The 27,820-nt window shown below is 33.2% G+C and overlaps 1 protein-coding gene across 5 annotated transcripts in view; it reads right to left on the minus strand.

The window, feature by feature from the left end:
- The window catches only part of Ca-alpha1T (Ca[2+]-channel protein alpha[[1]] subunit T), a 106,691-nt gene that overhangs the window by 8,372 nt on the left and 70,499 nt on the right, over nt 1-27,820 (minus strand). For 3 of the 5 annotated variants that reach the window (XM_090181006.1, XM_090180973.1, XM_090180990.1), the window contains 12 exons: nt 24,265-24,344; nt 23,001-23,193; nt 19,618-19,802; nt 18,255-18,381; nt 18,011-18,139; nt 17,134-17,223; nt 13,940-14,159; nt 11,252-11,335; nt 8,575-8,726; nt 6,777-6,886; nt 2,279-2,409; nt 302-451 (listed from right to left, as the gene is read on the minus strand). In XM_090181006.1, coding sequence (XP_090037132.1) covers nt 302-451; nt 2,279-2,409; nt 6,777-6,886; nt 8,575-8,726; nt 11,252-11,335; nt 13,940-14,159; nt 17,134-17,223; nt 18,011-18,139; nt 18,255-18,381; nt 19,618-19,802; nt 23,001-23,193; nt 24,265-24,344 — 1,651 coding nt within the window. The remainder of the gene's footprint in view (nt 1-301; nt 452-2,278; nt 2,410-6,776; nt 6,887-8,574; nt 8,727-11,251; nt 11,336-13,939; nt 14,160-17,133; nt 17,224-18,010; nt 18,140-18,254; nt 18,382-19,617; nt 19,803-23,000; nt 23,194-24,264; nt 24,345-27,820) is intronic. The other 2 variants (XM_090180981.1, XM_090180999.1) reach the window with 2 other exon arrangements.

Here is a 27,820-nt window from a genome sequence, read left to right on the forward strand (position 1 = left end):
ACGTAGGTAGAGAACCATACCCTTCAGAAAGAGCTCCTAAAGGGGAACTACGGGCACACAGCGGCCCAAGGAACCCGGCACAGCTGGCACCGGAGATCCCGGTGGACCCCAAAAGGCCGGGAAACAGGATTTTAAACATGGCTGCTTCTCGTGATACCTTCGCAACATACTCTGAGCCAGTTACGACTAGATAGAAGGATAGGGAGAAGAATTTTCGCCCTTGCTAAAGATATTCAGTGGCATCAAAACATCCCTAAATTAATTGGTCCAAGAGAAAAGATTCTGGATGAGTGATAATTACCTAATCTTCCAAAGAGTTCAACACCGAGTGCAGCAAAAATGAAAAAGAGGAGGAAGAATAGAAGGCCGAGGTTGCCAACTTGGGGCAGTGCTTGCATTACTGTGTCAAGTAAAGCTCGGATACCTTTGGCCATTTTCAGCAGCTTCAGAACTGAAACGGTACAAAATAAAACCCATCAAATCCGTTGCTTTGATCGTAGTGTCGTAGGCATACGTCGTAGTCAAAATTCAGCCTTAATACATAACGTCAAAGATCACTACGCAAAACACCACAAATTATGTTTGGGAAATAGTCACGTGACGTCCATGGGTACCTTAAAGTAATGACTGACATAATCTCGTTACCATTACAATGAAAATTGACCCCTCCCACAAGCAACCGACGAATAGAAATTCACTTGGAAGAATTTGATTCAAGGGTTAAAATTTTAAGCAATACGGATAACGTTTACTTTTTATTTATCTTTTAATTACAATTTTACTTAATAAATCCAGGTGAAAACCCATTAAAAGTTTTTGTTAATAATTTTTGAAGTTTGATTATCTTCACTTCTTAGCGATAGCAACACCATCTTCTGTAACTAAGTGGACCCACGGACTAACTTTCTCCGAATCCTATAACTAAGGAGGTTCCATCAGTCCGTATTTTAGCACGTGCCAATAAAGAGCATGTTTTCGGCCGCTTGGCGCTATCGATAGGGTTTTACACCGAATAGAAATTTTTCTAATCGTATTTGGTATTTATATTTTAAATGTTTTTCAGAAAGCAAGTAATTCGTTATTTATAGAAGTTTTAAGATAAAACATTTCTTTTTGAAATATCGGGTCTTATTTAATAAAATATACGGGTAAGACCCCCTGTGCATTGCGAATCCATAATGTATAAGCCTGGGGATTTCTTACGGGTTCGGATTTTTTTCCTATTCTGTGGTTTAGTCTCTCATTTTTATGACTTAAAGAAAAACATTTCACGTTGCACTATGCCGTATTCTTTATCTCAGAAAATTATCTGTAATGGGGTGGATTTAATGGTAAAATCCTCTTCGAAATCCTAAAAAATGAATCGGAAACCTTTTTCCAAAATGAACCCAGAAAACCGACTTCGAATGTCGGTATTTCATTTCATGGTTGTGGTTTCTTACGTCTTTTCTTTTTTTTAAATATATTTTCTAAAACCAATCATTGAACGATAAAAATATTCCTAGTAAGAAAAAATAAATATTTTCGACTTCTCTTCGAAATATTTGACTATAGATGGAAGCAGGTGCTTTAAAATGAGTGCGCGCAACCACACTGACCAATCAATAATAGAACTCGCAGTCGCTGTAATGGATAAAAGCGAGAGGGTTAAATTTCGCTTATCAGCCGATTTCTTTAGGAAATTACTCTTAATGGCATCGGTAATAAAATGTCAATTAATTTTGATTTTGGGCTCTTAACTGTTTTTTATTTTTAGTATTATTTGCGTAGTATGATCACCTATACAAATAAACATTTCAGTTGTTGACTACGTTATTATAAAGGCCCGTGCACGGTAAACTTCTTCAATAATTTATATCTCGACAATTCGGGCCACTAGGTTATCTCGTATCTGAACTCCGTTGCCAAGGGCCCAAGGTTTGAATTTTCAATAGTTAAAACCCACAAAAGAATATGGCGTTGCAAATTGCAAACTGTTTCTCCTTCAAAGGAGTTTAAATTCCAGAATATAAGAAATTTTACGTTTTTAATTAATTTAAATGGTCTTAAAATAAATGTTTTTTGTCTCAATGGAAAAAGTTTAAGCCTAACTTTTTCAAAACTTCTTATGAAGACTAGACTAGATAACCATCTTTTGTAAAACCGAAGCAAAGAAACAAGACCACGCTTGTAGGGGCTTTGATGATAACGTAGTCAACGTTTCCAAAGTCCGTTTTCGTTTAAAAACGGAACAAGCTGATAAGCGCAAACTGAAAGGATTTGCGACGACGTGTCTCACCTCTAGCTATTCGGAGTACTCTCATAACTCTAATGATGGTTGGATTAATCGGAATAAATTCCGACTTCATTTCTTCAAGGACAATTCCGCACACTGAAAGGCAAACGATGAAAACATCCAACTGATTCCATCTGTGAATGTGAAAATAAATTAATCATTGTAGTCAATGTCCATATTAGTGGCAATCAATCTAAAAAGATTACGCACCAACCGTATTTAAAAAATATATTTTTTCTAGGTAGGCATGGCCGCTATAAACGAAACGCGCTATACAAACTGGTTTCAAACTATAGTGGGACCTAGAGCCTAGCGCCGCCGATATTTTCTCTGGCGCTGAATCGCCGCAGACGAGTAATTCAATTTTCGGGGCACCGCCGACGCCGCCGCCGATATTTAGAAATACGTAACTTTATATTTTTTCTTTCAAAAAAGACAGCCAAAATTAAATCAGCCCTATGTGCCAGTGTGACCAGGCCTTTAAAAAACTTGTATAAGTAATTTCTATTCGCGACCGAAAACTATCGCTACGCCCCCTTTGGTTCACCATCGAAACCTAGATAGGTAGCGGCTAAAGCAGGAGCCAATAGATTTTCCTCATCGTTATTCCTAAATTTCACTTTATGAATTATGATACTTGCATTTTAATGTAAATTTTACATCGTTTGCTTACATTTTAATAAATTTATTTAGGGAAAACGATCTTATGACTTCTTAATTTGACGAGGGGTCCGACACTCAAGAGAAACATGATTTTAATAAAATTGAAATCAGCTTCATAATCTTGAAATTTTTGCGAAAGCTAGTTCTAACATCTTAAAATCAGCATTAAAAAAGAGAAATCGCACCTCTGAAATCTCAAAATCATTTTCTGATTTCTTTAAAATTCAAAATCCTGTGTACGCAAGATTTGCAAATGTTGGATAAGCTAGTACCGTTACATCACCTAGAGTCGTTTTTGTTGCGAATAATTCTGTAATTTTGGTCAAAAAAGCTTTGGTCGTCAGATTTTAAACAAGCGCATAAATTCACTAGGTCTGACATAAAAAATATATATTTTATTTACAGAAATCATCGCTTGAAAATGTTTTACGGGACTTATAAAAATAGAATATTAACGCCAAAATCTTCAGAAAGACATCTTAACTTTACAGCAGTTATCTCAGCAGGAATGTATTGATTACTTAACAGTGCTACCAGCCAATAGTAACTAAAAATACCTGATGAAAAACCGAAAATAATGGGATTGAAAACTCTAATTTACAGGACTATCCTTAAATAAAATTAAATTAGAGTTAGTTTTATCCGTAACGTGAAAATTGTCCAAAGAATGCACTCCCTTTATAAAATTATTTATACATGTATAACATATCGTTTTAGTTTTATGTGGTTAAATATTATCAGAATTTCAAAAAAACTCTTGGAATTACTATCTGCCCATATTTTGTTGTGGATAAATGACTCGAAGTTAGTGAAGTTTTCCATAGCCGAAACAATAGCAATTCTTCACCAACCCAAAAGACCATTCAACAATCTACACACCAAGGGATTTAACTGTCCACGAACCACGCTACACAAATCTCGAAAAGATACGCCGGAAGGACAAAGTATTTCTCACTGCCTTTTAGAAAGACCTTTCTTGTGAAAAAAGCTAGATTCGTAAATCCGAAGAGACAACTCCTTCGGCATCGAGAGAAGAAACCACCTCTTCCTCCTATGGAAGTGGAAATCTACGGTGACGGACCTATCTGTATAGACCGATTCACAATTTTTAACGGGCAAAGGCGACTTTAAAGGGGTAAAATCCCATCCGAGGTAACGTGGTGATGGCGTTATTTGTTAGTAGATGGCTCTCTGATAGCAACATGTCGTCATAATATTGATTTTCAACGATTGGTTGAAAGTTTTCGGTTTTTAGTCGAGATTTAAAATACCAAATTCTCTACCCTGATTGGATAGTTAAAAATTGTCTTATAGTGCCATCTATGGCGGAGAGTGTTAACTACTGTTAAAATTAATTGTTAATTTAAATTACAAAAATTATATATTTTTAATAAGAATTTAAAGCACTATAATTTAGTCATTAATTAATAACTTTTTAAAAAAGTATATTTTTCATAAATTTATAGTGTCGCCATCTACCTCAAACATGATTAAATAGGAAGGTACCTGGGTGGATTTCGCCTCATTTTGCATATTTCCCTGTAGGCAATATGTGAATGCGTCTATTAAAGGAATTAATATTGCCGGTCTCTTTGGATTTTCGTGTTAAAGTGTAAGCTTCTTGGAACAGTTTATAGAAGGTGTTCGGCAGTTTTGTACCAACGTGAATAGTTTCTAGCATATGTGACCACTTTGAAAAACTGTGAATATGTTATCAATGAAAGTTTGTAATTCCAAAATTTTGCTAAAAGTAGCTAAATAAAGTTATTGACCTCTTAGAAGAATGGTGGTTTATCTTCAATATATTTCACGACGACAGATAATTCATATTTTGGGTTCTTGTGGGGTGTTTGTTATGACACTTAGTATTAGTGGATTTTGTTTTGGTGAGAATTTCCAATAATTTTTATTAAGGTACCACATGGCTATCATTTAAAATCCTAGATTTGAATAAATCTCAATAGTTCTTTTTATAAAATTTTAACGCTTATCCAACTTGTTAAAAGTAGAAGTATATCATGTTGCTCTTACGTCAGAAGACTGAGCTTTGGTAGAATTATCTTTAGCACCCGCTATTTGCATTAGCGGTAGAAAATAGGAAGCTCCTCGTGATTCGAGCGCGCGCTCGTAGTGTTGGAAAAGGTGTCGTAAGAGCTACATTAAAACATCGAGACCATGTTACTTTATAGAAAGAACTATGGTCATTTAAATTTATATGGTTTCTTTATAACGGAATGAAACTTCACGCTATTCCAAATATCTCTTTAAGGGTTGTAAAATACTTGAATTCTCCCTTGTCTGCTCAGCTTCTCACTTCGCTGAACGAGAAGGAACCGTGAAAAGGTTCACGCCTTCACTATCTGAGTCTTGACGCAGCCAGTCTTTGGAAAGTTTTTAAAAGCCGAGGCTGCGCGCGGTATCCATGGCAACAGCAACCACCTGTCGCGCGCTATCAGGCCTCAAAGCGATAAAATGGAATGTAAATCTCCCAGGATCTAATAGAGGGATAAAGGCTCCCTCGCAAGAATGATGGCTCAAAGGAAAATACTTTTCCATTCCGGCGTACCCTCTCTGGCTGACCTTCGATAATAAATTGCTATGACACGCATTGTCCAAAGGATAGATATTGGCTGTAAGGAGTGAAACTGAGGAATAATGGAGATCGTTTGAAGTTTGAACGTTCCTCTGAAATTCTTTTGTTGAAAATGACGAACTTTACTTTCAGTCACGACAATTGCTTTTTCAGTATTCTTCTCATAAATATTGCAAAGCCTCAGTTTTCTCCAAGTTATAGTTAGTTATTTATTTCACTTCCAATGGTCATTTTGTGATTGTACGGTGTGATGGTGGAAAATACATGTATGTTATAATAATCATCTAGCCTAATACCCCAGGCCCCACCCTAGGCCCAAGTCATCGAGCGACTTTTAATGCCATTAAACAGGTAGCTGGGTTACAGTTAGTAGGAGGGTGGTGGCAAACCCTTCATGCCACGCGAGCCAACGGCTCCCTTTATTAACTATTACTGTTTTTATGGGAAATGGAAACCGAAGAACCGAAACCAGTGGGGAGATAACTTGCAAACTCAACGCAGAGGGAATAGTTTGGAGTTTTCACGTGTTGCCACAAGCTAGATTCAAATCCATCTCCTCTTGCTACGAGGCCAAAGTGCTAACAACCCCACCACCCCACTTCAGTTATTAGTTATCAGTCTCTTAAGTCACGTCAGGCAACCAGAGTATTTGTACCACCTATATTCTTATTAATCGATTTTTGCGATCACTTTACCTTTTTTGACGACAAAATTTCTTCGAATTTTTTTCCCCTCTGATACATTTCAGGCAGGGTTTTTATTTTATTTGAATAAGAAAAATCGATGTATTTTATTTTTATTGATTTATTTGATTATAATGATTTTTTCAACGACTATCTGAATGTGAGTTTAGTTATTATGAGAACTAAATCTTTATTAAATTTAGTTATTTACTAAAAATTAAATTTTACTTAGTTCGCTTTGAATTGACATTGCTGAACAGCCAATTTTTGTGCATTTTTATAAATACATTAGAGTATAAAAAGTGATTTAAATCAATAATTTAAAAAAAATATTTGATTGAAAACGTGATTTATTTAACTGAACCCTTAATTCAGGTCGACCTCACTCAATCCGAACATTATGCATGCCTTAGCTAAAAATGATTTAAATTGACCTACGAATACCAAATTTATCATTAAAGATGTTATCATTACTTTTATATTGTTCGTTAAAATATTTGAAATTAAAACAGTGTTTTAATTAAAGGTTTAATGAATATTATTAATAATGTAGTTCACTTACTTGTCTTTTAAGTACCTGGGGATTCCCAGAGCCATAACCTTCATTGCTGCCTCCAATATGAAAACAGCTGTGAAGAAGTAGTTGAATATTTTCAGTGCATATTCCAGTTCCTATAAATATTGAATCCATCTTTAAATTGTTTATGTTATCGAAAATAAAGCCATCAGAATATATGAGACTGAGGATTTAATATCATTTGCTTCTTTAGCGTCGATGTAATTTCAACAGATTCAAATAGGATCTTAGCCGCTATATTTCTGAGCTAGTTCATAGAGAAATAATTTCCATTAATAACTTTCAGTACTATGAACCAAAAATTATGTGACTCAATTGTTATTCGACAAATTGTCAAATCCCCTCAATTATACCAAAACAAACCTTAAAACGTTTCATTAAATTTCTTTCAAAACAAAGCAAATTTTGTATTATTTTCTTGTGGTAAAATATTAAAATATAAAAAATGATAAATTAATCTACTAAACTACGAGGGTAAGTTAAAACAATTGATAATTTAGCCCCCCCCCCTCTGTAAAATTAAGTTACGCTGTACAAACTCTCCTTTGCCCCTTACTCAACCAAATTTATGTCCTCTGGTTCAAAGGTTAAATGAGAACTGATTTGTTTAGCGTCACATTGGTTGAAATACTTTGAATTTATTCAACAAATATAAATGATCAGAAGCACAAGGGAAAATTAAATATTAGTGTAAAAAACACTCGAAAAAATTGCTGATATTTAATATTACTAATATTAATATTCTATATTTTCCGACATTTGCAATATTTCAAACAGATTTGCAATAATTCAAACACATTTGAATCGATGCGAGGGGATGACAGCGAAATCGGTATACAGCCATGTAGCTTTGACAGTACTTAAGTAATTACTTAACTGATTACAGATTTAGCATTAAGAAAGGCTGTACTCACAAGGAGACTACCCGAGGTGGTTATCTCCGATTTTGTTCAAACTCGGGTGGTAAGTAGACCTTTGTGTAACTTGAAAATCCCTAAACATAATTCACATCATGAGTCAATCTGGTACATTTGGACCAATATACGTCAATTTGGGTAAATATGAGTAAATATACATATATTGGGTAATGTACCAGATTGATTCATGATGTGAATTATGTTTCTAGTTGATGAAATTTTTTATATTTTGAAAAAAAAAATTGTAAGGGGGACACTTAAAATCTTCGATTTTACCATGTTAATTTCCATAGAGAAAATCAGTGTTAAGTTGTCAAAAACATTTTTGGTTGCCATGACAAAACGAAAGCCCATTATTGTCCACCCTTTAAGGGATTTTCAAGTTACCACCCGAGTTTGAACAAAATGAAGATAACCACCTCGGGTAGTCTCCTTGTCAGTTTGATGTGCCTGTAATCGCTGTACACAGTTTTAGGAAGTATTTTCCCTCTAGGATCGATGTTATTTGTTCTTGAAAAATTTTGACTTTTTTAATTTTTTTTAACAACATTGCCATGAATGTGAAGTAAAAAACAATTTCGACGTTTCAACTTCATCCGAATGTAAGATTTTCTAAAGATTTAACTCGCGGGTTTTGGACACTCGTAATAAAAACCAATCACGTCTTTATGGAAATATGGAATGGAGCGACCAAATGTCTAGCCTATTTGATTAATTAATCAAAGCAGTGTTCGTCCTTGTATCTTGCGCTTAAGGGATGATTTGTCTGAGTACGTTATTAAAATTGTATAGCTTTGAAATGGCGTAACGTTTGCAGCTTTCAGTTCTGATGATTTACCAAGGTTAGTCAACGAAAACGAGCTTACCGCGGGCATCATGTAGAACTCCATCGCCATGGTAACTACGTTGAGACCAATGACAGCAGCTATGGCCAAGTCAAAATACTTGCTAGTTACAATGCTGTGCGTAAAAAGCCTAGGCTTTGAGTAGTTGATGTAGTAGGGTGGTGCACGCATTTCTAAATCATTCAAGATTTCAAAACCAAAGGATTAGTTATATGTAATTACATTGTATAGATTGTGATTAAAATCCTTTACGCATCAAAAATTTAAAAACCAAAATTGTATTTAAAAGATTTGCTAGCACTTTTGGCTCACCATTGATTATTGAAAGTATTTTTAGCAGAGTCATTTTAGGCAAAAAATGGGAATAGGCTAGAATCAACTCCTGGAGTTTTGATTTTTGGTTATCTTATAAATTTTGGGATGCTCTCTAACTTGGCGATGTCGGGCCTGGGCTATCACTGCCATATTGGAAAATGGCGGCTCAAATTCTTACAAACGTTTTTCGTATAAATGATGCGATTTCTGAACTTGTTTCATTTGATTTCTACGAATATTTGACATTGACAAACACTTTACTGATATTTGAGTAAAGAAGTATTTAAGATTCAAGGATATTAATAATTTGCATATCAAAGGCGAAAGTTTCAAAATATGACACCCGGTACAACTAACCACCGAAATTTATAAGGTCACCAAATATCAAAACTGTATGTATTTTTCAAGATGATATCCTATTATTACTGGACTAAAAGTCAAGGAAGTTAAAAACCTTTTTTTTAATCTAGAATAAGTTACTTGCTTGACTCTGGCTCTTAGTTAGCTATTACTCAATAATAAAAACCTGTTCACCAATTTCATAAAAAGGGAAAATATCACTTTAAAAAATCACAATAATTCTTACAATTTTTTCTTTTCAATGTGTAATTAAAATTATTGTTAGCTAAATAGCTATGTAAAATGATAATTTATATCTTAAATTATTTAAATGGTTAAAACAGTTTTCGTAGCAAAAACTGAAGTAATATCGTTAGTGGGAGGCCTGGGCTTAACAAAAATATGTTTGGCATTGTCATACAGCTATGAAGATAAACACGTTCCCAAAAACTAATTTCTAAGATTCGAGATCACGTGGGAAAAATAATATTTTGGTATTTTAAACACAATTATAATGTGCACGATTTTTTGACAATTCCGATAAATTTAATAACGGTTTACTCCAGAAGAAAAACTTTTAACATTTTCCAAAATAATGACGCTAATAAATTTAAGAATTTCAAATCTCATTTACATGCAACAGAAACGAAATTTGCGAAAAAGATTTTTTGAAAAGTGGTCTTATATGGATAGCTTCAAATAAAAATTTCAACACATATATTTAAATTTAAACCATTGTAATCAGTTACTAAATCGTAATTGACTGTGAAGGCTTAGTTACTATTTTTTTACCACCAGATGGTATTGTTAAAGTAACGCTCAACTAAATAGTTTCTAACCAAAGGCGAGTAGAAGCACTTTTTGAATAATAGCCTTTTATTTTATTCACATCTCAGCCGCGAAATAACTAAATTCAAAAATAAGATATTTTAAAGTGTTGAAACTGTAATAAATAATACAAAAACATCATCCAATGGGCGCTATAAGTATCGATAACGATGGCTAAATTGTGACTTTAAAAACCGATTTTAAATAATTGTTATAAAATATTTAGGAGTTTAAGGTAGAAACGTGTTCGGAACAGATTTCAACAACATAAACCAAACCTCATCCATTTATTTTACGCTCATTCTTATAAAAATTGATTTAAAATGTCTCACGTTGGAAGTTTTTATTGAAAAAATCCTATGGGTTAATCAAAAAATTACTCAAAATCAAATTCGAAAATAAAAGAGTTTTATCGCCAAAAAAATATTATTGTATCAAAAACCAATTGGCAGGGAATCTGCTCCCAAATGGTATAAAATTGTAATATTCGACGAAAGTGTCTATCAATTTTAAGAGCAATATGACGATTCCAAACAATAGAAGGATTTAATCCAGGTCTATAAGAAATTTCAGAAGTTTTGGATTAGATATTGATATGTTTTGATTTACCGCGCTTTTAAAAGGGTTTCAATATTTTGGTGAATAAAGGGTTTAAAACTAAAATATGAAATATTTATCTATATCTGGAAAAAGAGAAAAACGTTATCCATAATATTTTTTATTTTATTAAACTTTCAGCGGGATTTCCACGAGAATAAACTTAAATCTTTTTTTCTTCCTAAATTTATATAAAAAGTTTTTTGCTATTTTCCAGTAAGCTACTTGTTTAGTAAAATAAAAAAATTATGGATAAATGTAAAGTTTTCTAAATCTATTCTAAGTACGAAATCTAGCAAGCCACATGATTAAACTATTATTCAGTTCCAACCTTGGTAATCGATCATTGACAATGGTTTACTTTAGTCACACGATTTGAGATATCACATACCAGGCGCCGAAATTTTGCCAACAAACATTGTTTTTTAGCCATAAATTGTACTATACGTATTTCCCTGTTAAAGGTTGCAACTGAATATAGTTATCTAACTCTGCTACTAATAGCTGTGCATCGCATGGTGAGTATAAAAACCAAACGGGTAATTAAACACACTTATTATATGATAAACTATATAATTAGAACAAAAGATCCCAACCCAAATGAATGGTGATTCCGAACCTGGCTTTTGGAACGACTTGACAACACTCCAAGCTTTTTTGAAAGTAACCAACAAATAAGAAAAGAGTAAAAGAAAACTCGATGCTGAAGGAAAAGAAACGAAAACCAAGAAGTAGAAGAAAACGAAATTCAGATTGCCAAATATAAAGAGACGTGAAATATCATTTTGGAAGCAAATTAGCCGTTCAAGAATTTGAAATATAATTGGATGGATCCATCAAAGAATCTAACGTTTAGATATTTCAACTTTTAAGGTGATTAAATTTTTAAAGAATATTCTAATCGCTTAATTTTTAAATCTTGGAAAATGAAAAATTTAATTATGAATAAAAGTCTAAGCTATTGCAGTATTGCATATTAAAATTTTTTTATGTATAACGAATATTCTCAAATATGTAAAATTCCTTTATCGAAAATGCCCAAAATCGATATTAGATTAAAAATATATTTAAATATTACTATAAAATAAAAAAATTATATCATTATAACGAGTTAATTTTTCTATCCAGCGATATTTATTTCTTTAAATCTAAATAACGTAATGATTCTGAATAAGAAAGTTTCGTGAACGTTTGTATAATTGAAATGGAAAATAGCTAAGCTCTAATTTAAATTGAATCCAAAATGAGATATTTCTTGAAGAAAAATGAAAGCAGAAAAAAGAAGCAAAGCCAAGAAATAGAAAACGAAAGTACGAACTCATCTATAAAAAGAAAGAACTATTTAGAAATAATTATTTTCTAATAAAGGTTTCTACGACAGAGAGAGAAAAGTCATCAAGAGAAAAGCAAGAAGTGTTTAGTGAGCGGGTGATTTGCATCTGGTTGGCACAGCGGTTTCCAAACGAAATAAATGATGGTTTTAGAAATTATCGCGATTACCTTTAATTCTTTAAGCTTATATATTCAGATTTTTATTAGGGGCTGTTCACAAATTACGTAACATAAAAAATACATTTTCAACACTGACCTCTTCATCAAAACGGGGAGTAAGAATTAGCCTACTCATCAAAATTATCTTACAAATACTCAACCCCTCTTGAATATAATAGTGCGTAACCTTAAAATCATTTAATTTTTTTGGAAAAAAATGATGGTTTTACTTCTAGAAAACTAATCTAACTTTTTGAATGATAAAAACAAGTACCAAATAGTTATTGTAACTTAAAATCAAGTACTAAATAGTTATAGTAACTTAAAATCAAGTACTAAATAGTTATTGTAACTTAAAAAATCAAGTACTAAATAGTTATTGTAACTTAAAAAATCAAGTACTAAATAGTTATTGTAACTTAAAAAATCAAGTACTAAATAGTTATTGTAATTTAAAATCAAGTACTAAATAGTTACTGTAGCTTAAAATCAAGTACTAAATAGTTATTGTAACTTAAAATCGAGTACTAAATAGTTAATGTAACTTTAAAACTAGTACTTAATAGATATTGTAACTTTAAATCAAGTACTAAATAGTTTTTGTAACTGAAAATCAAGTACTAAACAGTTATTGTAACTTAAAAATTATGATAATTTAGTTCTCAGTATAAAATTATGATATGTGACGTATCATTTGAACGACCCCTATCCTTGTAACCTTTAATAAAGCTTTAACAAAAACTCATCCCCCGTACTACGTTACGTAATTTGCTAACGGAACCCCAATTTAATTAAAAATGGACACCATTAATTCCTTGGTAAACCAACAAAGGTATATCATACAATTCTTGTTTAGTTAATTTACGTTTTATAAACGTCGTTGTAATTGAAATGACAGCAGTGGTGGCGGAATAGAGGGATTGAGGGGTACAATGTACCCTCCTATATATAAGGCAGGGGTACAAGTACATTATTTGTACCCCCAAATTGCCCTTCCATAAATTTCTATAATTTTGCGAAAACCCCGAGAAATAATAATTATAATATATGTAATATAATGATATAAATAAAGAAAGTTATTGAATTAAATATTGAAATAGACAACACTACTATACTGTAGTGAAAATCACTAACAAATATACCATACAAATTTAGAATAACAAACAAAAACCGAAATCATCGGCGTTTTAGGCTTAATAATCTCGAAGTGCTGTGGGCTGCGCACGATTTTTACTTTGATACCCCACCAAATATTTAATAATAATAATAATTTTAATAATAATCAGCTAGGTTAATACCACCGGCACCACCTTAAGCCATTGAATTACAGCAACGTTAGATCGCTCATTTTTCGAAATTCCAAGGAAGTCACGTAGCGTACATAATACATAAGCTACACTCCTAATCGAATCGCGTCTTTAATAATTCGCGTCTTTATCCTTCGTATGTGAAAGCTAGGAGCAACAAACACAGCACTCAACACAAGCAGAACGCGACCCGTCTAAAGTCGTGGAATTTCTCGCGTACATTTTTCATTGGTTAGACGCTTTAACGCCTGCTGCCGTCGGAAGAGGAAAATTCGGAAATTGTCTTCCCCCTTTCCGTAAAACGTTCAGCGTAAAGGTTCGTCCAATGAAATTTGTACGCAACACTGCCTTAGCGTGTTTAAAGGCTGGCTGCGTTCTGTTTGCGTTTGTTGGTCCTAGGTGAAAGGCAGTGAATTTGGCGCGCTGTGCCCACCAGGAATAAAGGAGAAGCCAGGCTGCAGAATCTCGAGGCTGCCTCTGATGCGTTTCGGAGGCAGCGCCATACCGACCCTTCCCGGGGGACTGTCCCTTCGTACTTCTACGCTTCTTTTCCATTTTGCTGGCTCTTTTTGCGGCCCGCATGGCTCTCTCCTCCTTCTCCTGCTCCTCTCGACACCGGTGGAAGTTCTCCACCACGACACCCACGAACATGTTGAGCACGAAGAAAGCCACCAGTAAAAGGAAAGATATGAAGTATAGAAGGCGCCATTGGTTGAAATTTTCAATCGGCTGAAATAGAGGAAAAAGATCAAATCAATACAAGGGTGGACTGAATTTGGATTTCTATTTACCTTACTAAAGCGTGTACACTTTTCAAACCGTTGGAAAGGGGATAGTACCGCTAGAATTACAGTTTCAATCTGCCTTCCGCGAAACAATATTTTCAAAATTGAGAACTCTATCATTTGTCGGTGACGCCATTCGCTGTTAGCGGTGGAAACTATATCCCATACAATTGAAATAAGGTACTTTGAAAGTGATAGATGGCACCACCGTATAATGATAGAGTTGACGACTGAGTGCGCCGACTCGAAATTTTAGAATTTGTTTCGCGAAACCATGACTCCCGAACGCGCCTATGTCATTCTAGCGGTACTATTCCCATTTCAATGGACATTACTAAGGATTACCTAACTTCAGGTGGTATTTCAACAACAAACACTAAAGGATTAACCATCTAGGATTCACATACTTCTTTTTATTAAAATGTGTGATATGCCCATGCCAAACCCTAGAGGATTCACCTTATCCTTGTTTATATAAATGTGTGATATTTCCAGGCCAAACCCTAGAGGATTCGCCTAATCCTTGTTTATTTAAATGTCTGATATTTCCAGGCCAAACCCTAAATGATTCACCTAATCCTTGTTTATTTAAATGTGTGATATTTCCAGGCCAAACCCTCTAAGTTTCACCTAATCCTTGTTTATTTAAATGTGTGATATTTCCAGGCCAAACCCTCTAAGTTTCACCTAATCCTTGTTTATTTAAATGTGTGATATTTCCAGGCCAAACCCTCTAAGTTTCACCTAATCCTTGTTTATTTAAATGTGTGATATTTCCAGGCCAAACCCTCTAAGTTTCACCTATTCCTTGTTAAGGTGTGGTATTTTCAAGCCAAACCCTTAAAGATTCACGTAATCACTTTATATATAAATATGTGGTGTTTCCAAGCCACACCTCCTAGAATACACCTATAATACATGTTTGTTTTTATGTGTGGTGTTTCAACGCTAAACTCTCTAAGATTCACGTAATGTCATTTCAAATTTAACAGTAGCCCAACTTGTTTCACCTTTTATTTTTATTTTATTTTGACATATAAGCTCTAGAAATTATTCTTTTTGGGATTTGCGAAAAGCAACCAAATTAGAATTTTAGATAGAGACAAAGTTTTAGCTCTTTCCCCACGTAGTCAAAGGGATTCGGAACTCACAGGAACTTTCGAAATTTTTGTCCGAATATAATTTAAATTTAAATTTTAACTTTATATGAAAAACAAACCAAGATTTAAAGTAAATCCCGTTGGACTGCCTTTCCAGCCGACGTTCGTCTTGACTTAGTGGAAATTGTTTCGTCCAAAGAAGAATATTTTAAAAGGGTCACAAAATCATTTAAAATATTCAGATTGAATTCCAGGTAACTCCGTCCTTTCGGTAACTAGTGGTAGTAGTTACGACCAATAAAATTTTGACATTCTTGTATTTGAAACGATTCTGTGAGCCTCTAAACAACAATGACATCCTTGACTCCAAAATTCTAAACATTTTATAATCTGGCTCCCAAGAAAATAATTAAGTAAAAGGTTCTCCAAATATTTAAAACACGTTCCATTAAATTCGTGATAGAAGCGTTGATGGGCGCGTTCCTCTCATTTCGAGCGGTTTTTGTCATTTTGAGCCAAATTAAGCGGTTATATATCTTTTTTAAAGAGCGCTAAACGCAAATGAGAGGAGTAAAAATTTTGTCGCTCAAAAATGATCAAAAAGAGAGGAACGAAAAATTAACTGCTTAAATAAGAGCGAAAGTAACACCGTTCAAAATTCCGTGAGCGCGAGCGGACATTAAGTGAGCGGTGTGCTAGGAAGTGCCCATCACTGAATGGAACTAGCAACCTAATTATTTAACGATTTTAGACACCGGTAGCAGAGCGCCAAAACTTTGAATACAAAACAAAATTTCGTCTAGCTCTATATTTCTATAAAAAGCGTTTTGCCTCCGTCGTGTTCTCTTCTGCACTCAAAAATAAATCCAGCCAGCTAAAATACTACCGAGAGCCCTGCTTCAAGCAGATAGAAGAAAAAATAATAGAATCTCCTTTTATAATTTCGGAGTTCGGTTTGCACATGTGTATTTAAAATTTTGAATAGGCGAAACTATCAAGTCCAGGGGGGCTGAAAAGATGGTAGTCACGTGACTTTGTGGAGAACTGCAGCGCCATCTATCTTAAGAAATACGAACTATTATTCATTTTAAACTTATTATTTACCATGGTGAATATTAGTAGAAATTATGTTTAATTCAGAGAAAACGGCATGGTATTAGAAGATAAAACTTATTTTATACAAGACGTTTCGAGCCGAGGCTCTTCTTCAGTCGTTCGTTTAAAACTAACGAACGACTGAAGAAGAGCCTCGGCTCGAAACGTCTTGTATAAAATAAGTTTTATCTTCTAATACCATGCCGTTTTCTCTGAATTAAACATAATTTCTACTATTATTCATTTTATTTTGCTAATAGCGGTTTAAATTTTGATCGATTAGTCTAAAGTTTCTGGTTATTATTATTATTTAAAATATCTTGTAATAGAAAAGTGGAAGTTAATTATCTGTCTGCAGTATCTTTAAGGAATATTTTTTCTTTACCGTCGCACGGCCAACTATAAACACGAGTGACCGAATCGAAGTTGGCTGTGAAATAGTAGTCACGTGATTTTGTTTTCCAATTTTAACAAGTTGGTTAAGAGCCAATTACCTTTATAGTTTCTCCTATTATAACTTATGGGGCCTCTAACTTTTAAGATTTTTGGCTATTCCTTAACTCAAGTGGATAGCAACCAAGCTCTGTCAATTGATTGGACTTACAAACTTATGAACGATTACATAGAATAGTAATATATTTATGGATTCACGCCATCCAATAATTTCGAAAGAATAAAAAAAAATTTCCAATGCGCATATATTTTCTTATACGAAAATCTTACTTGTTGATCTACTCCTACAGCATCTAAACCAGAGTACATGATGTTCACCCATCCGTCTTTGGAAGATAGAACGAATAACGCCATTAAAGCCTGCAAAATAATTATATTACAAATATTATAAAACCATTTTCTAGGATTTGTCCGTTTATTCAAAACACTTTCTTAAAATATAAGTTCAAAAGAGAGATCATAATTTTTTACGAAAGTTAAAAAGGTTATTATATTATATTTTACCTTCGCTAATTATTTGAATGATTGTTTATTTTGCCAATAACCATCTGATAACTATTAAACTCTTTAGAAGTTTAGGGTTACGGGGTCCGAAAAATCTTCGGCTAAAGCCTATTTGAAACTCTTTCAACGTTTATTAATGCTATAAAATTATAAATAATTGAATCAAACATTTTAAAAATAGTTGATTTCACTATTATAAAAATCCCATTTTTTTTTCTGAAGGCAGTAGGGGTGACGGGTTTCATTAAATATCGAACAGTTGTTGTGGTTTCGTTCAAATTTTGCATCCAGTGGCGGCCTCACGAGTTTCAGAAGTGTAGGCTTCTATTGCTTCTCAAAATTGGGAGCGGTTTTACACTTTTTCAAATTTTAATGTAGGTAATTGGCCTGGTTTTGGGGGCCCACTATTTTATTATCGGTGGGATTTTCGAGGTCCCATAAAATCGATTGGTTAACCCCCAATTAAAATATATCTAGGTTATAGCCTGCCTAGCCTACCTCTGCTACCGCCACTGTGTTCATCACGGTTCTTCTATGTTACTGATGACTATACTATCAACAGGTTTTTGTGAAGACACAGAATAAAGCATTCCTGTTACGAATTAATTAGTACGTCTAGTTCAATAAGATGATTTTCAAGTACCTGCCCAAGATTATCGAAATTGTACTTTCTGTTGATCCATTGATTCCTGAGATCTTTCATGCAGTCCGTTTTGTTTTTTACGTTTCGTACGTCGGGTCCGTCGCAGTAAAAGAGGCTTCCTTTGAAGAGCTAGTAGGGATCAAATCAGGAAATCAACTTCAAAATTGGTAATGTTATTATTCAACGAAAGAATATAAAGCCTGTTCTTCGTAGGAGAGAAAACGGTAAGGTAAAAAGGACGTACCTGTACACCTAATATTCCAAAAATTATGAAAAACGTGCAACATATGAGAACTATATTTCCTATAGGCCGTAGGGAAGACAGAAGAGTTTGAACTACCAGCTTCAACCCTGGAGCTCGATTAATGACTCTGGAATAAATATATTGTGTTGAAATATGATAAATATCTACGTCTCATTCTATACAAAAATCTATATCACATACATTATGTAGTAAAGTTTTATTCACTTTAATAGATAATATATTTATTTAATACCGTATATATCACGAAAAAAAGAGCTATATATTAAAGTTTTATTCACTTTAATTCATAATATATTTATTTTATGCCGTATATATAACGAAAGAAATGAACTCTGTATTAAAGTTTTATTCACTTTAATAGATAATATATTTATTTCATACCGTTTATATCACGAAAGAAATGAACAATGTATTAAAGTTTTATTTAATTAATTTTAATACCTAATGTATTTTTCTTTACCATATATATCACGTAAGAAATGAATCCCAGTTTTATTTTATTAACTTTAAAGGGAAACTAATTAATAGTAAAAGACAACGAAGAATATAACCGGTAAAGCCATCTTTATGGAAGACCCCTTCAATTTAATAATAATAATAATAATCAGCTTGGCTAATACCCAAGGTACCACCTTAGGCCTAAGTCATCAAGCGACTTTTAAAGCCATTAATCCAGGTGGCCGGGTTACAAAGCGTAGGAGGGTGGTGGCAAGCCCTTCATGCCACGCGAGCCTACAGCACCCTACAAATTACAATATACAGTTGCACCAAAAATTTATAAATCCAAAGGCAAGAGCTGAAAACGTAGCTGTTTCACACGAAATACATAAGGTTATATACCCTTTAATTAGAGTTCGGCGTTTGGATAAAAATTAACCACTTATTTTTTTCATAACCTACAATTATCCGAAAATATAAATTATTTTTTTCATGTAATATCCATAAATAAACAGTTAACCAAAATATTTACGATTAATCGAAATTTTGTCAGTTAATTTATCTGTTACGCAGAGCTCTACCTTTAATACATAATATATTTCTTTTATACCGTATCGATCATGAAAGTTTTTTTAAACTTTTTATTTTAAGTTTAATCGTCATGTTTATCCGTAAAATATCCGGGTTTTCTTTTACAAAAATGACTTTGTCCAAAGTCCAAATTTGGATCCAACTGGAATTAGGACCCATCCAATTCTCTATCAATCAAATAATTTTTATCCATGCAATTGTAATAAAATTTAATTTTAAACATTGCAATTTGATTAAATATAACACATTTTTGTATCCAAATTTGATCTAACATTTTCGTATGGGTAAGAGAGATATTTGGCAAGTGATTTACCTGAGTGGTCGAAGCGACCTGAGCAATCGGAAGACTCGAAGTATCCCAAAGATGCGCGTGCTTCCAAACGCGACGAAAGATAGGAACAAGTCTACAAGAGATATAATCACTAATGTGCCGTCCATCACATTCCATCCGCTCTTGAAGTAGGCGTGATTTCCGTACCATAGTCCTTTTGCAATTACCTGAGAGCGAGTTTGATACAAAAAATTATATATGAACCGTACAGCTTGGATGGCACAGGAAATTTTAGAATTGGTTTGGTGATTTCGATTAAAGTCTCAAATAACTAATTATTCTACCCCAATTATCTTTAACTGGTATTGCCCAAGATGAACAAACTAAACTACTTGAATACAGTATGATTTTCATGGAGTCAAACAACTAAAGCATCTATAAATGTTAAAACTTTAAGCCGTGGTTAATTATGAATTATTATTTTTTTTAAAAAAAGCTGCTACTTCATGGCTTTCGTCCTTTTTCAGCGAACGACTATTACAAATGTTCCCTTTCACACGAACAAAAACCGAAATATTTCTATACTCGGCCATTGTAAGCCTTCAACGCCTCTCCCCGTGTTTTTCGTCCTGCTGTGATACCTAGCCTGACAGTCTGGAGTCGTTTCCTCGCTTTTCAATTTGGATCAAAGGTATTGTACAAGATAAGGAAAATTTACATCGTGTTATAGATCTCGTATTACTTTGTACTGATTATTCTTACCAATTCTTAAAATCGAAATCTTTAGTAATATTATTAAAGTTTAGAAGCAAATATTTCTATTCACTTCCCTACCAAATATTCTTCAACCATCCCACAGACACAGATAATATATATTTCATCGGCACATTATATCCGTTAAGCACTTGAAATGGGCGTTGTTTACAGCTGAGAAATTCACTGGGTTTAATATTAAAATGCGTATTCGATACTATATTCGATATTATGCCTTGTCTCGAATAAGAGATAACAATAACCTATTTAATTTGCTTAATAAGCGCGGAGCTAAACTAGATTCACTAGAAACATTGTAAATTATCAAAAAACATCAGAATGAGAACCAATCGGGTTTTCTTAAATCCATTTCCAGATTAATATTTTTTTCCGAGTGAGTGTCTGCCATTAGTGACGGCGGCCAGCGCATTATTTCGAAAACACCTACTACGTCTTACATTAGACGTAGTTTAATCTACGCCGGTTCCTCCAGTCGCATTAGCACAATGTTGCCATTCAAACGGTAAACATACAATTTCCTGGTTTAATATATACCGATTAGCGTATTTCGAACCTTACTTACAAAGAGACTTCACAAGGTGTTTAAACTCGAGAGTTAAGTAGACCTTAATGTAACTTAAAAAACCCCTAAGGGATAAGATACTACGGGCTTTAGTTTAGCCATGGCAACCGAAAACGTTTTGATAATTAAAATATAATATTTATCTATGTATATTAACATGGGAAATTGGATAAAAACGTTTTAGTTTTGTATATTTACCAAAATTCTTTTAAATTCATCAAATTTTAGTAAAATTGTGTGAATTCTGGAAAATTTTAGGTGAAATTAAGTAAATTAGAGTAAAATTGGATAAACAAAAATAATTTAATTAAATAGAGAAAATGTTGATGAAGATAATTGGGTAACTATATGAAATATATAATTTTGGGATATATGGTTTGGTTTTCGATATAGATAAATTACGTTTAATATAATTAGCATTTTCGTGAGTTCCGCGTCTTATTATTTTGACCAACTGTTATATCTCAATCAGAGCCTCTTTCTGTTGATTTGGAAATTTATCCAGTTAACGTGACTCAATATTTGAAAGAAATAGTAGGATTATAAATTAATTTATTTTTTGAGTGATCTATTTCAAGGCATATTTTTGGTTAATCAGGAGTTCTACTTTGCCTATCTAACATACTAGGCCCAAGAAAAGCATTAACTTCTATTTTTCCTTATCCATTAAAATTTGCTTTTCATTAGAATATTATAAAATTTAAATCGTGTGTTCTTTATCATCTTGCAAAACATATTATGTTCAAATTATACACAACACAGGCTCTTGAATATCTCTTTTTCAAAAACATTTCGTTGTAATAATAGAACTTCTCCAAAGAATGAGCGAAATTATAATTCTACTATATCTTTCAAACTTCTCGAATTTCCGAAATAAGCAGAAACCGTACTCCGAATGAGATATAATTGTTGGCAAAAATAATGCGACGTAGAACTCACGATAGCGCTTATTATATTGAACGTAATTCATCGCCAGTACTATTTACATCAAACACCAAACCATATATCCCAAAATCAGTTATTTCATATAAATTTACCAAATTCACTTCATCAAAATTTACTCTATTTCACAAATTTATTTTTATTTAACAAATTTTACCAACTTTACACGAATTTCCTGAATTTCACTAAAATTTGGCCTGAATTTACACAATTTTATTAAAATTTACACGAATATTTGAAACATTTACAAACCTTAAACGAATCAATCTAATTTTTAATAATTTACTCGACTTTAAACAATATTTATCCAATATAGAATAATTAATCTAATTTTATCCCAGTTAGACGATTGTATCCAATTTACACATATTTACTAAAGTTTACCTAAAATTACACGAATTTATTTAATTTTTACCAAATTTCTACAATTTATCGAATTTCGTCCATATTTACATTACAAATTTGGAACTAATCTTTATCAATTTTTTAAAAAATATCATGAATTTATTCAACTTTCATTAGTTGAATTATTTAGCCTTTATAATAATAATAATCATCATCATCTAAGCTAATACCCAAGGCACCACCCTAGGCCCAAGTCATCTAGCTGCTTTTATTGCCTTTTAATTTGTGTGGCCGGGTTAAATTGCGTAGAAGGGTGGCGGCAAAGCCAACATCTCCGAAAAAGGAGTGGTTGTTCCGTCTTCTCTTCAATTTTACCCAAATTTTGATATATCAAGTATACTGGCCGTTATTTATCGGGAATGTAGGCAATTAACATATATTTGGTCAATTTCTTAAAATTTTCCCAAATTTTTTCAAATAAACTTGCAATTATACCCAAATTTACCCATTTTACATAAACTTACCCAATTTAATTACACTAACCCAAATTTAACCACCTTTCGGTTTTTTATAAAACAATAATCTTTTATTAAGAGAAATATTCTATTTTAGTTATCAAAAACGTTGTTGGTTACCACGGCAAAACTAAAGCCCGGAACAACTTTTCTCTTTGGGGTTTCTTAAGCTAGATGAAGATCTACTCAACAAACGAGTTTAAACAAAATCGGTGAGTTACACCTCGGGTAGTCTCCTTGTTAGTGGAAAGGCACGTATGGTGACGCGAAACGAGTCAATTGCTTACCTTTACTAACATCTCCAACCCAAAAACTGCTGTGAAAATGTAGTTAGCAGCGTTAAGAAATTCCTTTTCGAGGCTGTCAGGAGGGATATTAGGTCTTTCCATCGCCAAAGTTATGCAATTTAACGCGATAAAAATTAAGATGACGTAGTCGAAGCCTTTCAGAGCAGCTATCTTTGCACATATGTCTCGAATTCTACAGAGAAAAAGTATTAGTTCGTCACTATTAATTCATTAAAGCTACTTATGCGAAGGAATGGAAAAACTCCACGATTAAAAGTACACTATAAGGCAAATTTATTGTTAAAATATTTTAGCCATTAAAATAATTCAACTAAAAAAGCGCTTTTTTAGTTGAATTATTTTAATAGTTAAAATATTTTAAAAATAAATTTGCCGTATAGTGTACTTTTAATCGTTGAGTTTTTTCATTCCTTCGCATAACTTTTACACTAGTTTGGAGTTACACATTGCATAAAGCTACTTATGTTTCGATATTTTATACTAGTCTTATGGAAAAAATTGCATTATAGTCTTCTGGTCATACAATTTTTAAAGGCTGGTTCACACCGACAGTGTTTTCCTGATTTTCACTATTTTCTTGTTTACCACCTCAAAAATTTATCTACCTTATTTGCCCGATTTTGGAAGTACTTCGAGTTCGACCAATCAGCGAGCGATACGCTGTCACGTGATATAAGGAGCGATTCTGAAAGTTTTTAAAAGAAGGCTTACGAATTTTTGCGTCTATCACGTGATGGCATAACGCTCGCTAATTGATCGAGTCCAAAGCACCTCAAATTCTCGGTTACCGGCAGAACAACGGAAAAAGGCGGTAGAACTTGAAAATAGAAAAAACTTGGAAATGCCGGTGTGAGCTAGCCTTGAAGGAACGTAATATTTATGAAATAAGAAAGTTTCTTTAAAAATGAACCAAATCGGTAGTAAATAAAATCTCAACTACGAAAGTATCCACCTTTAGGATGTAGCAGCGATTTTACCGCTAAACAAAGCAATCATAGTTATAAAAATAAAAAACTTAAAATATGCATTGACCATATTTTTTCTAGGAAATAGTTGACGAAATTTCTATCGAAACGTATTTTTCAAAATCAGTGGAAGATAATATACAAGCTACATGAATTATAGCCTGGGGCATACTTCTCACTATGAGATCTATATATACGTCTGACAGTAACCATTTTTTATATTTAAATAAAGTTTTGACTTAAAGGAAAGTTCAAAAACAATCAGTAATGTTTCATACCTGTTTTCAGGGCCGAACACATAAAGTGAATAGCCTTCTCTATCTTGAAAACATCCCATCGGCTCTAACACAAAACAAATCTGGAAACATGAAAGAAAATATTTATTATTTTTTAAGAATTATTAGCAAATATTTTTACGACAATTTCAGTGTTGAATTTCCGAATTGAAATTTTAAATTCAACCAAGGTGGGGCAAAAATAATTAAAATTTAGGAAAACGTTGAGAGTTAATTTTTAAATCCCTTAATATTTTACTGAAAATATTACAGTTCACATAGAAATGGAAATTTTTATGATAAGCATCCATATTTCGTTAGCTATAGGAATAAAAATGGGCACTAAAATCTATTTCAAGGGGGTCCAAAAGATATAAATAGGGCCCTTAATTATTTGGTCGACCTGACCTAAAAATCGGGTGTATTAGGTTTAACGAAACTAATGGTTTTAATGAAATATGGTCGTAGCAATAGAGTAGATAGTGTTATTTTTAAAAGGCTGACGTTCCTGTTATTTTAAAACAACTGTCGGCTCTATCATGGCCACCTGTATTATGATAAGGCCCTTGTTATTAGAGATGACAAATATTGTATCCGATTCTTCGAAAAAACGACTACCGGGGAACGTCATGCCATCTATTAATGGCCAAGGAAGCTAAAATTCAAAGTAGAGAAACAATTAGGTCGTCAGAGAACCATTGTTGAGTATTATAACTTTTACCTAAGTTATAAAGAGTGTTTTTTTGTTCGGACAAGTTATTGTTTTTACGAAATTAGAAATAAGAAAATTTCATGGTTAAGTAAATACACGGGGAACATTGATTGGTGAAAGTTCATCGTTTTCTCGAAATATTTTCACACGTTTTGCCTTTTAAACCAAAAATGTTTTTAACAACACAAAATGGAAATTTTCCTACTGAATATAACATGGGAATCTGACCAATTTTAAGGGTGCCCCTGTAAAAATTTTAATCAATTTCGAACTTTTTCATTATTTTTATATTTATATTTTAAATTTTTAGCATTTTCAAAAAAATTATTTTTTTTTTACAGGGGGTACCCTTAAAATTGATCAGATTCCCATGTTATTTTCAAAGGGAATATTTCCATTTTGTGTTGTCAAAAACATTTTTGGTTGCCATGGCAAAACGGTTGCCTATCCAGCCATTTCCCTTCAGGGTTTTTCAAGTTACATGAAGGTCTAACAAACCCCCGAGTTTGATCAAAATTGGTGTGTTACACCTCGGGTAGTCTCCTTGTAAGTTCACTTATAGCGCTTTAAATATTTGGACTGAACTTTTAAGAAATCGTTTTTTTGATCCAGTGTTCTTGCCTAAAAATCTCAACGGACAGAAGAGCTTGCAGATGCAATTGACCGAATTTGGTTTAAGCAACATGGCGCCCCACCACATTATCACAGAGCGGTGATTGATTTCCTGAGCATAGAGTTTCCTAACCGATTGATCGGAATAAATGGTTTAGTTCTTTGGCCTGCAAGGTCTCCCGATCTAACACCGATAGACTTTTTTCCGTGGGGATTTATCAAAGAAAGGGTTTACGCAACTCTCACTGAAATTGAGCCGAAATAGCTTGTCAAGAGGTTACACCAGAAATTTTACAGCGTACATTTGATGATATGATTGTTGGAGCTCAAGATTGCGTTGCAGCCGAGGGGGGTATAATTAAAACCACAATGTAAACAATTATTTAGCGTGTTTGAAATAAATGACTGTATTTAATAAAACCAGATTACTGTTTTTGAACGTGCAAACTATTCTGCGTGTGAGGCATTTACATTTTATTAAAACTAGTATAGGTTTTCCTTATTTCGAGGTTTTCGTCGATTCCCATGATCCGTGAATGAGCCAGGGTTGGCATAGAACCAGCCATACCTGATATAACCACCAGGTTAAATACGGCTATAGCCACTTGAAAAAATCCAGATTTTTGTGGCTTTTTTTAAAACAAAATTACAATATGAATATTTTAGCAAATGAATAGTTTTTATTTAGAAATTGACTTTATTTTTTGTTTCATATTTAGAAACCGGTTTACTTTTACCAGTTTTTCGGTAGGTTTAAAGTTCCAAAGTTCGCTGCCTCGCTTCTGCCATACACAATAGCTAGGGGGAATTTCCCGAGGAAATCAAAATAATTCAGTTATTTTATATATTTATTTCGCTTTCTTTGTTTAGTTTCTTATTTACGAAAATAACTGCAGACAATTTCTACTTACATAAGTAAAAGGTACTGTTTATATTTTAGCCAGTTATAACCGAATAAAAAAAGGGTCTGGATTTTTACAAAAAAAAACGGCTTTTATCCAACCCTGGAATGAGCGCATACCTTTACAATCTCTTTGCCGGATCAAACAAGTTTATTTTGGCTTGACCAACATGTCAATTTTTCAATTCGCGTTTTTCAGTGAAAAAAGGTCTGAATTTTTTTTAAAGTGTGAAAATTATTTCAAAAGACGATCAAATTTCACCAATCAATGTCCCACGGTGTATATACCTAACCATAAAAAAATTCAAATTTCTACTTTAAGTAGTTTTCGTAAAAAAATCACTTGTCCCAAAAAAAAACTCCCCGTATATCCCACAAAATATTTGGTCAAAAATTACTAGAATTTAAGTTATTCTCAAAATTTAAAAACGAGCCAATTAACGCGAGGGGTACCTTTATATCCCGCCTTTTGATTTCGATGCTTGCGACATCTGTTGAAAAAAGAGCTACTTCACGTCAAGCCGACACTTGCTTTAAAATCGTAGACATAACATTGGAAAAAACTATTAATTTTTATCGTAATAAGTTACGAAAAATTATGGCACTTCGAGCTTATTCAAATTTCCAAGTTTCTACCACTCGGTTAATACTCTGTCTTCTCTTTTGAAAGAGAAGACATTCAACTGAGCATCGTACCGAAATAAAAGTAAAAATGATTAATTAACCACTTTACCCCAAAATTTAATACCCTGGGAATAAAGTATTTTTCTCCGTCATTTCGCTCTTTGACAATATTTGCTCTTACGGGGACCAAAAGAAACGCGCACAAGTCGAAAAATAATTCAAGAAAACTAGAACTACTCGAAATCGATCTTTCATTTGCTTCGTCGATGCTTCGAGGAAAAGTTCCGTCGCACCGAAAGCTCAAGAAATATTTGCGAATTCTTTTCATTCCGGGGATGTTTTCCGTTATCTGCTGCAGCTGAATACCTCTTCCGCTTTCGGATATTTGCTTAATTTATTCTCTCTCTTCATTCGGTTCTCTTGAATGTTCATATGACATTTTTTCCTTCAATTTCTATGGGACTCCTCTTCAATTCAACATTAAAAAACTCAAGAAATTCTGAAGAATTGCCAAAAAATGTCTCGAGAGCACCATTTTATACTGACATCTAAGAGAGTTATCTTAATAAAGGTTCAGAGACTCTAAAATCTAATATTCGAACCATAAATTTTATTAATTTTTAAAGTACAAATACGACCCACACTTGAGTGGATAGTGCTTCTTTAAATCCGAAATTTTTTGAAAGTTACTTTATAACTTAGAAAGGTTA

The sequence above is a fragment of the Leiobunum rupestre genome, chromosome 1, assembly GCF_980474605.1.
Source record: "Leiobunum rupestre chromosome 1, qqLeiRupe1.1.hap1, whole genome shotgun sequence".
In the NCBI taxonomy this organism is placed as follows: Eukaryota; Metazoa; Arthropoda; class Arachnida; order Opiliones; family Sclerosomatidae; genus Leiobunum; species Leiobunum rupestre.